The 16,009-nt window shown below is 36.6% G+C and overlaps 1 protein-coding gene across 7 annotated transcripts in view; it reads left to right on the top strand.

The window, feature by feature from the left end:
* The window catches only part of gabra1 (gamma-aminobutyric acid type A receptor subunit alpha1), a 51,232-nt gene extending 36,082 nt beyond the window's left edge, over positions 1 to 15,150 (top strand). For all 7 annotated transcript variants that reach the window (XM_041801153.1, XM_041801154.1, XM_041801156.1 and 4 more), the window contains 2 exons: positions 9,380 to 9,582; positions 11,151 to 15,150. In XM_041801153.1, the coding sequence (XP_041657087.1) occupies positions 9,380 to 9,582; positions 11,151 to 11,471 (524 nt within the window). In that variant the 3' untranslated portion in view covers positions 11,472 to 15,150. The remainder of the gene's footprint in view (positions 1 to 9,379; positions 9,583 to 11,150) is intronic.
* Positions 15,151 to 16,009: the final 859 nt, after the last annotated feature.

Genomic DNA, 16,009 nt, shown 5'->3' with positions numbered 1-16,009 from the left:
TTGTTCATTAAGAGCCTTCAAAGCCTTAAGTCTATTAGTTACAACATGTCAAATAGAGTCATTTAAAAGCAGCTCTGGAGCCATGTTTTAATGAATCAACTAACTAGTGTTCTAAATGACTGCTAAGTAGGACTTTCACTAAACAGACACGAGGGGGATCTTTCTTCCTGAGTTGGAAGAAAACAATAATTACAAACACACACCTGCAGATTATTATAAAGACACAGGCTTAGTAACCGAGAGGGCAAGCAACAAAGCCAACCAACACTTCATGATAGTCTAATTCATGCACCCTTCCAAGTTTTATCACCAAATGTTTTTCTCTGTTCATTTTTCTCTGGTGGTTTTGAGACGTTGGAGGAGTTGGAAGACCTGTTTCCATGGCAACAGAGCTTGTCAAACACAGTAAAAGTATATATGATTCCAAGCATTTGGGCGTTTTTTTTTTTTTTTTTGTGAGGACTTGTGTAATACCCAGTGGTGCTGCCTTTGCCCGCCCTCACAAAATTAACTGAATTACTGGCAAATAAAATGTTAAACAGACTGACACCACTCTGTCCGTCCACCTTTACTACACCAGCCTTTATCCCTGCTACACACTATACACCACATACCTCTAAATATGCATTCTCCTCCCACACATGGATATGTGCGTTATCTAGTTCTTCCTCATAACAGATATCCCTCTGAACGCTTATTCATCCTTCATTTACTTTATCTAACATCCATCGCTCTCAGTACAGAAGCAATAGATGTGAGGTGCTGTGCCTTTTTCTGCTCTAGCACCTGCTGAGGCCATAAGAACACATGATTGCTGGCAAAGCCACTTTGCACTGGCTCTTCTCCAATGCACAATGTGCATAAGTAGTGACACCTTAATGTTATGGCGTCATACTCCACTGGAAGTCTTCAGACACTGTAAGCTTAAATATGACTTTGACTGTGATACCAAACTGCTGCAATTACAAGGGATTCTACAGATGACATTTTAATGCAACTCAAAATGCTTTGTATTTAAGTGAATTATTGCAAAGAGGAAGTCGAACATAACTTTGGAATTTAATATTGGTGTCAACAACTCATGCCATTCTGCAAATATATTATTCGTTTCAATCTCACATTTACCCTTTGATCCATAGTTAAATTAACAAAAACAATCACTTTCATCATCTTTAAAGCCTGTGTAAGGGGTATTTAACTGGTTTTGAAATGGAATAAAAATATGCTTATATATGACCTTCAAAAGTAAATGAGACCATCAGTAACAAAATTTACTATACTTTAGAATTACAATTTCTAATACCTGTAACCACTGCCATGGGATAGGTGTCATTTGAGACAATTTACACAAAGCTGAAGACACAGCCTTAGTTTAGTCTACATTTTTCGTTGCAAATTTTCAAAGTGAATGATATGATTGGATGTTAAAAAAATACTTATTTACAGGACAAAATCAGAAGATGAAAAGATATTCTATTCTGTCCAAATGGCTTTAACGCTGGTTCTGGATGAATACCTTATTCAGATAGACTGCATGATCCTGGCAAGGTTGTCAGATGAAAGAGGAAAATTACAACAATTCAAAAGGGGCCTTAGATATTTTAAAACAATCTTTTTTTTCCTATATTAAATCATCTATCTTTTTATTTTAGCGTTTTTGTGAGCAGATCCCAAAACACTGTCCAAAACATCGTGCCCATTCTAAAAAATGGACTGTTGTTTGCAGTCCATAATTAAATGAAATATCTAAAAGCAGAGACACAGTCAAAGCATTCTCTGTTTCAATATGAGTCAGACCCTGTTATTACCAGAATAAGACAAAATGTATTTTGGTAAAGTTTAAAGTTTTAGGTCTTCATTGTTCTTAATTTAGGTAACAGACATTATTCAATCTAATGTGACTTAATCCATATCTATATTTGTACTTTATTTTTTTAGTTTATGATAGGGTAGTGTTAAATGTGGTGCATTTTGTCGCCATGGTGACTCACGGTTATGGCTGGCAGAGTGATACTTTTTAGTCCAGTCCCGTTGTTCAGTTTTTGCAGTGCTATAAGATGCACATAAATGTGTATGAGACACAGCCAAAGTTGCTCCTTGTTCTGCTTACCAACATCCTGAATATATATATATTTGGGTCAGTGACATGGCGTGCATATTTTTATGTCTGAATATGTTTCTTTCTTTGAAAAAAAAAAAAAAAAAAAAAAATGTTCATGACATATATCAATTCGTGCTACAAAACTTATTTTGTTGGAATACATTTTCAGTTTATTTGAAAAACATAATTAATTTCAAATTTTGCATTTCAAACCCTACTATCTATATATCTATCTGCCCTACTATCAAAAAACTTTTGTGCCTGAATTTACAAGTTCTAAAATGTCATAGTGTCACAACCATAATCATAGGACTTTTAGTTTTAAATGAAGTGATAAAAACAGATTGTAGCAACATTTATCATCCATTTAACTCTAGCTGACACTTACTGTCAAGTGAAATGGATTTTAGATCATTTCCAGGAAAAGACAGATGGGCAGTTGCACTTTCTGTCTCGGGGGTACAACCAATGTAAAACTGCTGAAAATTTATTTTACCAATAAAGTCTCTATTTCATTTAAAAATATACATTTTCCTTTGTTCCACATGCTGTTTGTCAAAATGGCACATAGTTGACAGTATGTCAACTTTACTGCTATTCCACTCCCAGTTTACTGCCCATAATCTGTAACTATGAGGCCTAATAAGAGAATGTCAGATCTGATAACCTCTATAACCCATTGATATTCTTGCCACTTGACAACTAACTAGACAGTGGCAAAATGTATTACGCACAGGCTGTGCATGGAACCTGTTAAGCACATGTCTCATGAGACATGTCCCATGTCTCTTTTGTCCAAAATTCATTATAATTGGGATGTTTCCTGAGTTTAATGCTGTCCTCTCTGCCATCTTCCTGGCTCAAACAACAAGATTTGCACTGACACAGCAGTGTGTACTCTGCACTGGCACCCAGCTAAGTGTCAACGTGCCAAGAGGAGGAAGGAGAGAAACAGTGCAGAAACTTTAAAGCTTTTTCTTTTTCTTCTTTTTTTCTTCTTTTTGATAACAAAAGGCAAAGGGAAATAGGGCAGTTTTTATTTTATTTTTATTTATTTATTTATTTATTTATTTTATTTTATTTTTTTCAGAAAAACCTTGCATTACACATGCCGGTTGTCAAAATGGCTCACAGTTGACAGTGCATCTTACTGTAAACTACAGTCAACTCCACCATCTTTCTATTGCTTATATAATTGCCCATAATCTGTAACTGTGAAGCCTAATAAGATAATATCAAACCTGAAAACCTGTTTAGCCCTTTGATATTCTAGCAATCTGACAACAAACCTTGGCGAAGGTATACCGCATTACGCACAGGCTGTGCATGACATCTGCGAGGCACAGCCGTTCTTGTCCCTTTTGTCTAAAAATCATCATAATTGGGATGTTTCCTGAGTTTAATGCTGTCCTCTCTGCCATCTCCCTGGCTCAATTATCTAGCTTTGTACGTGAACCCACACAACAGTGTTTAGTCATTACTGGTACCCAGCTACACGCCAATGTGCCAAGAGGAAAAAGAGAAACAGTGCAGAAACTTCAGGGATTTTCTTTTCTTCTTTTTGATTACAAAAGGCAAGGGGAAAAAGGGCAACCTTCAGTAACAGATTACTGTTGTGAATAATAATGGACTACCTGAGATGCAAAACTGACATTACATTACTTGCTACAAAAGAAAAATACTCTGAGTCTGCATATTATTATGCAGAACATTACTCTTAACACTTGTGTATGAATTATACAGATAGCAGCAAGATGACCAAAAATTGAGCTGTAATAAACATCATCTGGTGCTAGTGGGTTTTTAACAGCTACCTTTTGCAGATGTCATCTTATGTAAATCTTAATATTTTGGTTGCAGTGTACATAAAGACATTAATCTATGGTCGCTTTTCTTTTCTTTATAAATAAAAGTAATAATGGCATAAACAGTAAAATGCACTTCAAGGTGTCCATTCTGATGATTAAATGGACTTGAATAAAGCTAATGTTCTCCAAGCTTCTCTGTAATCAATCCCTAAAGTCCTAATAAAGGAGATCTTGTCCAACATCCTTTCTTATCAAATTTGGCTCAATATCATTTAAAATAGAGCAGATTGTGAACACTTTTTGTTGACAGCCCAGTATCTGATTTAGTTTATGTGTGGGTGTTTGTTTTACTCCTTGAGGGAACAAAAATGACAAATGTTTTCAGCGAACATTTGCAGCTAAGTTTAACGTGAATGCCTTGTGACATGTTTCTAAAAATGTGCTGTGTGTTCCTCCTCTCCAAAAATGTTATTTAGCTAATAGAAATTAGCTGAGTGGAGATGAAAAGGCTAGGGAAATCTGGTGTGAATATGTGACTAAGCATCACTTGATATTTTCATATCTCCTGCTGCCATGCATTCCTATAACAATATATCAACAAACCATTCAATGCCCTACTTAGCAGAAGGTGCAGAGCTGAACATGGTTATGTGTCGGTTTTATAGCTTTAAATATACACTGACTGTAGCTTAAAAATACATCACATTCCAGTGTATCAGAAATAAAGCTGCATTTTCTATTCGTTTGATCTTGTATTTATCTTTAATTAGAATTGATAATTGCCACTTTAATGTGAAGTTATCTCTTTTTTTTTGTTCTTTTAAGGTTTGCTCCTGCTAATAACAATTACACTTTATGTCAGAATGAGACAGGTTATTTGTTTTTATTATTTCTTCATGTCTTTTGTAATTATATCATACAAATGATCAATCTGAAACAGTTTATTAACGGACAAGCCATGAAAAGCTCAGAAAAAAAGAGAAGTTAAATGATAAATAATACAGAATAAATAACGTTGACCTACTTATTTGTTGTTCCCTTTGCGGTGATAATGAACATGAGAAATGTATGATCACACAGCTTGTGTACCTACTGCCCAGATCTAATAAATCCATCAGAGGTGTCCTGTTCAGTTATGGATAATGATCATTTATTTGGCTCTGACTAATGAGAGCATAATAATCATCCTTTATGCTTCATGTCACAGCACCCAGTCAGCTATGCCAAAAGCATGTGAAAAGGAGAGTGGGAGGATGAGGAATCAGTGATTCATCATTTAGCACTTCATCAGGAGTGAGGAGGAAGAGTAAGAAGAATTTGTAACTCTGAGGGGAGACTGTAACATTTCAGTACATGTGTGCTTGGAGTATTCCAGGAAGCAGATTACAAGATAAAATGTCATTTATTAATGTTTTGGCTGATAATCTTAAGGTCAGTATTATAGAATCATGCTAGGTAAGTGTCGTCGAAATATGTCATTATCAGACTTTACAACTCTCTGATATATTTGAAGTGTCTTTCTTGTAGATATGCACCACAAAACTGAAATGATACCAAGTGTATTTGTTTAATTTCTAGACATATTTTATTAAACTAAACATGTACCACATTTACCATACAAGTCAAGATACACATGTCAAGATATTAAATTCAAAAAAGCCTGAATTTTCTTGTCAGCCTAAAACCCTTGGTTGACCAGTAACCTGATACACCAAAGAGACTGCTTCATACATCTACTGTAGGGGATACATTTCATCAGTCTCTACAAGGTGTTTGGGAAAGGCAGAAACTTTGGTTGGTTGGTTTTCTGTCCTTCACATTCATAACTGGCCAATCAGAGTGACAAAACACATGACGTAGTAGGCATGTGCTGCCCTAGGGAGTAAACTACATAACTTGAGCTCGACAGACAGTCACTATCATTGTTCACTATCAGTGGAGCTAGTTAGTAAATTCAACTCTCGCCAAATCCCCAGTTGACTCTGGGAACAGGCAGGAGTGCATCTTAGCCCCTACACTGTTCAGTACCTGTAAGGACTGGATAATGAATGGCTTGTGTAACTGGGGCAGTGAAATGTGGGGTGTCATTTTGCAATGTCGAGCTCACCGATCTGGACTTTGCTGATAATACTATGGTTTTTTTCAGACTGTAGATGTCCTTGTGGGGGCACTTGATGAGTGAGGAGGCTGAGGTGTTGGGAATGCACGTGTCCAGGGCCAAAACAAAGATTCACGCATTTGTGTCTGTGAATGGGGGAGAGTGTGGAAGTTGCAGTGCAGTTCTGCTACCCCGGCAGCGGGATCCATCAATCCGCTGACTGCTAGGCTGAGATCAACTGCAGAATTGGGGTCCAGATGCTGGGGGGTGACCGTGTGTGTCACGGAGGGGGCAGCTGGGAGGATACCTGGAGAGATGGGGCGTGGGCCTGGTGCGGGCCTTGAGGAAAGCCATCAGGAGGCCAGAACAGTACAGGACCAAGGCTGATGTGGCAAAGTGCCAAACCAGCATATACTCCCATACTTGACCTGTAGAACTAAACCACACCTGTAGCTATCGCCTCTCTTCTCAAAAAACAGTTTCAAAATAAGATATGATTCAAGCTTTTGCAGCATGAAAATTCTACTATTAAAGACAATACACTGTAACTCACAAAAGTGGTGATGTAACCAGTCACAAAAAGATACATTTATTTCTGCATTTTGAAGGTTACATGATTTAACTACCACAAAGAGGCAAGATACTTTGCCTGTGACTCTGTGGTACATTTGTCAAAAATGCTGCAAATCTGGACGACTTTAAAGACAAAAGAGACCTTAATATTGACCGAATATGTACCAAACATAATAAAATTACACTGGTAAAGAGGACAGTACCAAATAAATCCTCAGCAGCACTGACTGAAAGAGGCTTAGCTGTCAAATTTCATTGGAGGACAAACTGTGACTACTTTATCCTCTCATAGGGTTAAATCCAAATTTTCTTCTACTTTGATCAGAGAGTAATTTTCATGGCTTGTTTTATATTATCTATCTTTAATCATGTGCTGGCTGTCCATTTTAGAATATACCACAAACGTTTCATGCTAAGCAAATTCCTCACATTAATGCAATGTGATAAAACAATTTCAAAAAGACTTTACAAATAAGATTATCTTTATTTAAGCATTAAAAAATGCTGAGGATATTGACTTGATGCATGTATGGATGCTTTGAGGATCCTTTAAACATCAAAGTGTGTCTGTTGGTGCATCAAGTACATGTGTGTCTTTTACATAAACATGTGTGGGAGGGTCACCTCTGCATATTTTATCATTCCTGCACAAGCCAGCTGTTCATCAGCTCCCTTCATGAAAGCTCAGGCTGAATTTGTGGATTGTTTGCTGCTTGGGCTGATGTTATTTGGTGTGTAAACATCTGCAGTAGCCTGTTCTGTGATGAGCACCGCATCGTTAGATATGCTCTGACCCAGTTCTTCTCCCTCTCTGCACAGTGTGTCTCATTTCAGCTCCCAGCAGCTGCAGTTCAGAGATTTGGTTTTCCAGGCTTGACATACACTTTTCAAAATGAAACTCTTCAGTTAAAGACGCGCATGGAGTGGACTCATTGATGCCTTATTTATTGTTCATTTTATCATAACTGCTTGTGTATTGCTGTGGTAGACACAAAACAGGAGATGTAGTTCATCAGTTCCGTATCAGTATGGGTCCTCTGGGGCCAAATGCTTTTCAAGCTGCATTTGTGAGAAATCCATCAGTTTTTAGTATATGAAAACGCTGCATCATCTGCATATATTGTTAGCTTTGATTGAGCTGATTTCTGGTTTGATTTGAGGAAGAAAATTCCCAATGTCCTTATACAATGGTACAGGCTAGTGCTCATCACATCAAATTAATTAAAGTGGTGACCTTTGATGTTCACAAATGAAGCCAGTGAAGAAGTGCAAAAAACTGCAGTTCCCCTAATGACCACAAGAGGCTTGATGCAAAAGCCCAGCTCAAACACCATTATTAACCATGGAAAAAAGCTTGCTTTAGAGTACAACTAACATGTTGACAGTTTAAAAAAGTGTTCTAAAAATCTCATTTATTCATGATATTCACTGATAATGGGATGAAACTCATTTGTTGTAGTTCTAATTATGCATGATCATTAGTCAAAGTTATATGCATGGCTAAACTGACAGACAAGTGTGCTAATTGTGGCGGTCAAAGCTAAATATCTCTTCCAGTCATTGCTGACTGAGGAAATAAAAGAGAGTTGAAATGTAAAGAGAATATGATTTTTGGCCAAGTATGTTTACACAAACAGGGAATTTAACTCTGGTTAGCTTTACTCTCAATGTACAGGAATTAAACATTGAATGAACAGATAAATAAATAAAATAAAAAAAACAACACATAAATCTAAGTTTTATTTTCAAACATGTGCAAGCCCTAATTGAATATTTTAACTACAAAATGCCCGTCAATGTGCATCAATATTTGCAAGGAAATAAATTATTAAGGCAAACTAGGGCCACTCTAAAAAAAAATTATAAATAATGAATAATAAAAAATTGATCAGTTCATTTTTGAGAAAAAAAAAAGGAGTTCACAAATTTAATAGAAACCAAACTGATTTTTTTTTACATATAAAGCTGAAAATTTCCATGAATAAAAAAAAAAAAAACATTTTTAAAGTTTTGAAAACCACTTTAAAAACTCAAAAATGTAAGGTGTATAAAGTCTTACATTCAAGACAAAAAGTCACAAATTTATGAAAAACAAAACCTAAAATACTGGATCACACTAAGCTGTCAGTGTATGCATATGGTCTGAAAAGCCATGCGACAATGCATATTCAGTGTCTGAATGCTGAAGTCATTATGATGATTCTGGGCTGAAATCCCATGATTTCATATAAGTCTGTCCCGGAATAATTTGCTCTCAACTGCAGTACTTGGTCAAGGCAAACAGCTGTCTTGTATTCCATTATAAAGCTATATTCAACTTAATAATCTAAAAAATATATGTTTTGGTTCACGGACATTTATGACTCTTAAACTCAAAAATGTTGATATTTGTCTTGTAAATTTACAACTTAAACTCAGAAATTCAGAGTTTGGTTTGAATGTTCAGGTCCTCTTAATTTTTTTTAGAGTGGCACTGATGCGCCATGGTACTGAATAAACATGATCAATACGGATAAAATATGTAACGGTGTGGCAAATTTACATGAGAAAAATGTTTTTTTTTTTTTTTTCCATTTAAACAGTGCAAAGATGTATTTGAGTGGAGGGGTAGTGATTTTCTCTTACAGTATCTAAATTAAAAGCAAGCTAAATAGTGTTCTTCTATTTTAAATTCTTTACAGCGTCCTATTTTCCATTTTTCTCTGCAGACTTCATGGTACATTAATGATAGCAGCTACTGTATATAATCCACCATCCGATCAGATTTCACATCCCCCTCTCATCTCTCTCTCCCTGCAGGAGTGACCACTGTCCTGACCATGACCACACTCAGTATCAGCGCTAGGAACTCCCTCCCCAAAGTGGCCTACGCCACAGCTATGGACTGGTTCATCGCTGTCTGCTATGCCTTTGTCTTCTCAGCCCTCATTGAGTTTGCTACAGTCAACTACTTTACCAAGAGGGGTTACGCCTGGGACGGGAAAAGTGTGGTACCAGAGAAGGTAATCAGAGCTTTGGTTTACATTATTTAGAGTCCTAGAAGACACTATGAACAGCAGGCTATGAAAATATGGCTTCTTTGAAGAATAAATGGCAAAAGTTGCCTGTTTTTCAGTTATAATGCTGGACTTGCTTCAAAAAAAGGACATCCTGGAAAAAAGGGTGAAGGAAAGGGCAGGAGAAGACTGGACAAAAGTGACTAAAAATACATCTCTACAACTATATATCTAGATGAACGGTTCAAAGAGTCATTCAAGAGGACAGTCAGCACTTAACTGCTAAGAGAGTGGGGCCAAGCAGGGAATATTTTTGTTGTTGTCGCTAGCTCATCTCATAGAAAATGCAATTTGAGTAACATGACTTGAACATTAATAGTTTAGTGTTCATCTTGTGCTTTCTGCTCCACTTGTCTCTCTTTGCTGCAGTTAGCAGAAACTCACTCTGTTTTAGCTCAGCTGTTTATGGTGAAAAAGAAAAATAGTCTCTGAAATTAATGTCTAGATTATGGAGTGTTATGCTTGTTAATGAAAATATTTAATAAGGGCATTTTCTGAACTGTATCTTCACCTAGAATCTAAACAGCATTTGAGATCTAACAGTTGCTGATAGTTACGTAAAACTTGTGGCCATGATCAAGGCGGACCATAAGGGGGGATAGAGGGGAACTGTACTGTAGTACAATACAGCATCTAAAAAAATGTGAATGCCTTAATTCTTAAAACAAAATTACCTTTTTATTTGTGTTATGTGAACAATGTGGATGGGCACATTGACTAAACCATTTTGAAATTAATGTTAGACATAATAGCCCAGCCATGATGTGCAAAAACATTAGGATACCAAAGAATAAAGGTAAAGAAATTGAAATGTCTTCAATGGAGAAAAAATAAAATTGTTGCAAAATAATGTTGAAATTGGCAGGTTAAAGAGTGGCAAAATAGTTTTAGAGGCAATAAACATGATAGAAGCGGCAAATAAGGGTTAAAAGGAAAATAAAATGGTTGGAAAATGGTGATAAAAAGGTTAAAAAGTGGCAAAACAGGTGGCTAAAGTAGTGAAAGAGGATAAAATGTGTCAAGAGATAAAAGAGATAAAACAGGTGTACACAAAGTAGAATTAATCAGTAATTTGAACTTCAGTAATAGCTTGACACTCTTTTCATCTCCAAAAATGAAGTAGCCATTTTCCAGGATGCTAGCACCAGTTATACCTACTGATCCAACACACAAGCACCGATATTATCAATAAATCACAATTGGGGAGACCCATTCACTGAGTTTTTCAGACCCAGCCAACTCTGTGGGCAGGCCTTAGTATAATTAAAGACATGCTATGCCTTAGAGGTCTGTATTTGAGTGTGTTTTTTTGTATGATTCCTCTATTTAATGTGATATTTAAATGTAATATCTCTGTTTTTAGTGAGCATTATTATAAAACCAGACAAAATAAGCTACTATTGATACAACAATCAAACTCTTGTATCAATTATCTAGCTAGTGTAACAGAAATCTTCTCTAAAAACTAATCTTTTTCATTTTTTACTCCCCCCCCCACCAACAAACTAAACCAGCAAAAGAAGAAGAAGGAGTCCCTCATAAAGAAGAATAACACCACAGCCTACCCAGCTGCCACTGCTACAGCCTTCGCCCCCAATATTGCCAGGGACCCTGGATTGGCCACAATTGCCAAAAGCGCCCCGCCACCTCCGACTGAGCCCAAGGAGGAGCCAAAGCCCAAACCTCCAGAGGCCAAGAAGACCTTTAACAGTGTGAGCAAGATAGACAGGATCGCCAGAATAGCCTTCCCTCTGCTCTTTGGAACCTTTAACTTGGTCTACTGGGCGACCTACTTGAATAAGAAGCCCAAATTGCAGGGGATGAATCCACACTAATCCATGTTTCATTCCTTTTATGAAATTATAACTGTAATTTCTCTCTCTTTTTTTTTTCATATTTTTTTCTTATTCCTCTTGAAAACAGGTGTTTATTTTCAGACAAACATGGTGTCCATGCTGGTTTGAATTCCCAGTTGTTGCATTGCTTCTATGTTTACCTAAAGTTTGACTTTCAAAAAAACTAAATAGAGAAAAAAACAGAGAACGATAACAATACAGACTTTTGAAAGGGTGTTGTTCAGGTCTCGGATGATGCTATTAAGAAAATGCTACTATAAATATATAGCCAAGAGAATGCTATTCTACAACTGCACATGGCCCAAACTTGTTTAGGGGCTTTCGTTTCTATGGGTTTCTTTTCTTTCATTTTTGTTTATTTCATCATGGATTCACAGACACGGTAAAAGGCACTTGTGTATATGCATGGTCAGGGCATCTTATTATTTATGTTCATTTATTCCAAATATAGAATAACATCGACAGATAGCTTAGTTTATTTGATATCAGCAGTGAGACGCAACGCTCAGTCTCTGTCAAAATGTCTTCAATTCTCTGTAGAAGTTTTATGAGATTAATTATGTCATCCTTCTAAATATTTTAGGGGTTTCTGCAATAGCAATAAAACATGTCTCAGTGGACACACCATTTATTTAGGGATTAAAAAAAGACAAAAATCCAATCATCTCTGTGCTGAAAATATTCTTAAGTTCCTTTCACAGCGTTGTAAATATTACCAAGTGTTAGAGATGTCAATATTATGTTTAAGCTTTGCAGAGTGTAACTAAAGGGTATGTTTATTAAATACATGGAGAGTAAACTTTATTTATTTTTGTTTATGTTTATGATAATTTCTACAAAAAAAAAAAGATTATAAACTGGTCTTATTCATGCTTAATTGACTGTTTCTCACCATGTTAGCATTCCATTCAAAAGCTGCTTTCATACTGAAGTTATTCAAATGTGTGTTTGCAACACACTGACAGAAACAACAGCAACAAAAACAACAGTGTAAACTGAGATTGGCTTGTAAGAATGTAAAAAAAAAAAACATCTCAAATCCTGGAGTGCATTTTAAAATAGTATTAAAGCTTTCATTATTTACATTTTATGTTGTTTTTTATTCATGGTGGGGCCTCATTCGCCAAAGCGCCATTCATAGCAAAGTACCGTTAGCTTCGCTTAAAAAGGGGCGGGGCACAATAAGAAGGAGGAGAAGTGCCTTTTCCAGTTTCAGAGTCGAAGCTTCAATTGGTTGCTACTTTGTTGATTGATGGCGCGTCTGTGTTTTCCATCCCACTGTGTTCCCTCGGTTCTCCATAGTCCCCGTTCATTTTTTCGGTCAAAAAAATTGAGACGTAACACTCAGAAAGTACCAGCTACACTGCCTTCAGTATCACATGCCCGTTTGGACTCATTTGTTGCTGCTTGTCGGTGAGCAACAGCGAGAGGCAAGGACAGAGACGGATAGAGAGAGAAAGAGAGAGAAAGAGAGTGGCACTGTAATCTTGCTTTAGCCGGCACTGTGTTTCGCACAGAAGACTCGTCTTGTAGTTCTATGATAGTGATGAAGATTAATATATTTTTGTAGCATGATGTCAATCCCTCTTCCGAGAAAATTAAAAAAAACAAACAGAACCTAACGCAAATGTGAAAAGAATGCTTTTGTTTGTTTTGTGTTGAACATAGCTTGCTCTGTTTTCTTTTGACTTACTGAAATGCTTCTTCTCTGACGTGGCACGTTGAGGTTTCTGAACAGTCCATTTTAGATTATGTTAATGTAGCAATATTACTTAGCAAGGGCTTATCTTAGGACCTGAACCTGACACTCAGTTTGGGGGAAAATATCCATTGTAGCTTTACATGACCCCTCTCTTACTTGTAGTTTTATCTGTGTAATTTACATGGAAACATAGGAGCTATTTAGTCACCACATTGTGTGTCCATCTTGGGTTCTGAAACCTTGGGCTCCTGTTCTTGACATTTCTGGCCAGGGAGTGGGAGTGCATTGTATTGCATTATGGGTTGTGGGCGTGCATCTTTTGAATTTGTTTTACAGGGCACTGAACAGGCCAAAAGGCATGCAGGAACCCTGCAGAGTTCTCTGTGTGTTTGTGCGCTGGGGTGAAGAGATCAAGCTAATGCCAGAGGGAAAACGAAAGAGAGGGATCGGTGGTTGTTGCTATTGTTATTATTTGCATTATCATTATGAACCTTTCCCATAATGGTGGATGTCTTTGCAAACAAGCAGTCCACCGTTAACAGCCACTTAACCAAGCAGAGGGTAAAGGAGCAGCGAAGTTCAGGGTGAAGAGTTGTATAAAGATATTTGAATTCTAAACTATTGTATGTATGTTTATTATCATGAAGAAAAAATCTATATACATATGTAAAATACATAATGCATACAGTATTTGATTCTATTAATGAAGATATTAGCTAAGATGATGATGAATATTGTTTGTATTATCAACCTATTGTTATGCATTTTGCACATTTAGAAGAACAATAACATTACATTTATGTAGTCAGCTTCGTGCTATGCAAGGACAGCTTTGAACCACATCACTGACCTTCTCTCCCTGCCCATTGTGTTGCAGATTTACAAGCTATTACATTAAAAAAACAAAGAAAAAAGAAAAATGCTTAGCTTTTATATCAGCTTCGAACACATTAGCGCTTTTTTTTCTTTCCACCATGGCTATACAGGGTGTCATCAAAGAAAAAACAGCGGATTATCACTTTTGTTTGCGCTATGGATTTGCAGATGGTTGAAGGGAAAATGGCTTTCATTGTTGATTGCACTTTTTCTCCAGAGACATGCAATAAAGTGATGGAACTGGAAAAATCACAGGAGCAAAAAGACTGTAACAAGATCACCTTGTTGACAACATTTCTGTTCATTTCTTGAGCTTGTTTGTCATTTCAGAAATGAAGGCCGGTGAACAAAAAATGTTCGTTTTGCTAAATGGATCATTTTGTTTGCTTTCTGAAGCTATCTTACAGGGAGCACCAGAGAGTGTTGACTTTGAGACAAAAAAAAAGTGAATTTTGTACATGTTTCTGTTGGGAATATCTTTGCTAAGCCCCTATCTTGTACTCCAAGCAGGACTGAAGAAATGCTGTAGACCATTTGCAAATATTTTTAAGACCAGGTCTGGTTTTGCTACATTTACTGCTCCAGAGAGAGAATGTGAAATATGAGGCACAGTGCAATCATGAGCTTCCAACTTTTACCTTCACAGTCATGCAGAGCGATCATGTAAATATCACATTTGTAGGCACATCACTCATTTATTTCCTCATGTTTGATGCAAGGTCCATTGCAGTTCTCAGCAGCACTTGCTTTTAAACATCGAGTCTTTGGTTATTCCTAGATACCTACTGGAGTTTTTCTTGTATTTTTATCAAGCAAAATATGTTCTGATTTTCACTGAAATGTAAAAAAAAAACTAATTTTCTAAAGCACAAATGTTGATTAGACTAAGAGAAATAGAGTGAGACTGCTGTATACATATGGACATACACACTTTCAGAATGCACACAGGCACACATACCCACACACAGTACACAGGAATGTGTTGGTAGTTCAATGATACTGACGAAGGGTTTTGATGGATGTAGATGAACTGGTGAACCTTCTGTAAATGTTTTCTTTTGTTTTTTTTTGGTTATGATATGGCCCTGTAGAATCTGATTCTCTGCATTAGTCTTTAAATAAAAAGAAAACAAATGAATATTGTGGCTACACCTCTGTCCTTCTGCTGTGGATTAATAAAAAATGTCAAGCAGAGAGAGCTGAATATGTAGTATAAAGCTCTAGTAAGAAGAGAATAAAGGTTTCAGTGATTTATATTCAAAATGTGTGTCAATGCAGTGTAAATGCAAGGGCTGCCGATATCAGAATGATCTTCGCTCAAAATATTTCACAGATGGGATGAAGGTATTAAATAAAGGCTTTATCTAAAGGCAGCATGTGTTTTGAAGACAACATATAATATTTCTTTGAAAAAAAAAGAAGTCCTGCAGTTTGTGCAGAATCATTGACATCATAATGTCATTATAATAATACCTGCCCTCACCTGGTATCTCTACCCACAGCCTCAGAAGTGCACAGCTGCACTCGTAGCAGCACACCCTATAAAGAGAGGGGTGGATTGAGAGGGAGTTTATTTATATTTAAAGAGACACACCAAAACTGAGCATTCTGGGGGGTGGTTAGAGTTAGTTTATACAGGGTCTAAAAACCTCCTCCGTTGCTCGATACATATACTTTTTAAAAATTGTATTTAAAACAGTATATTGTCATTTTTAAAAAGAAATTACAATATGCTGAAATTATGAAAATATACCAGTCCCAGTCCTGTACAGCATGGTCCACTGTCCCCTATGTGTAATATACACATCAAATCAAAATGGTCATATTTCCTGCTTTGGCCTATTGACAACAAACAAAAACTGAAAGAAAGCTTAAAGATTATGCTTTCCACATGAAGTGATTGCAATGCAAAATGAGGCTTTGTTGTCATGCTGTTATG

Source organism: Cheilinus undulatus, linkage group 12, assembly GCF_018320785.1.
Source record: "Cheilinus undulatus linkage group 12, ASM1832078v1, whole genome shotgun sequence".
Classification (NCBI taxonomy): Eukaryota; Metazoa; Chordata; class Actinopteri; order Labriformes; family Labridae; genus Cheilinus; species Cheilinus undulatus.
This window is presented reverse-complemented; position numbering and strand designations above follow the sequence as displayed.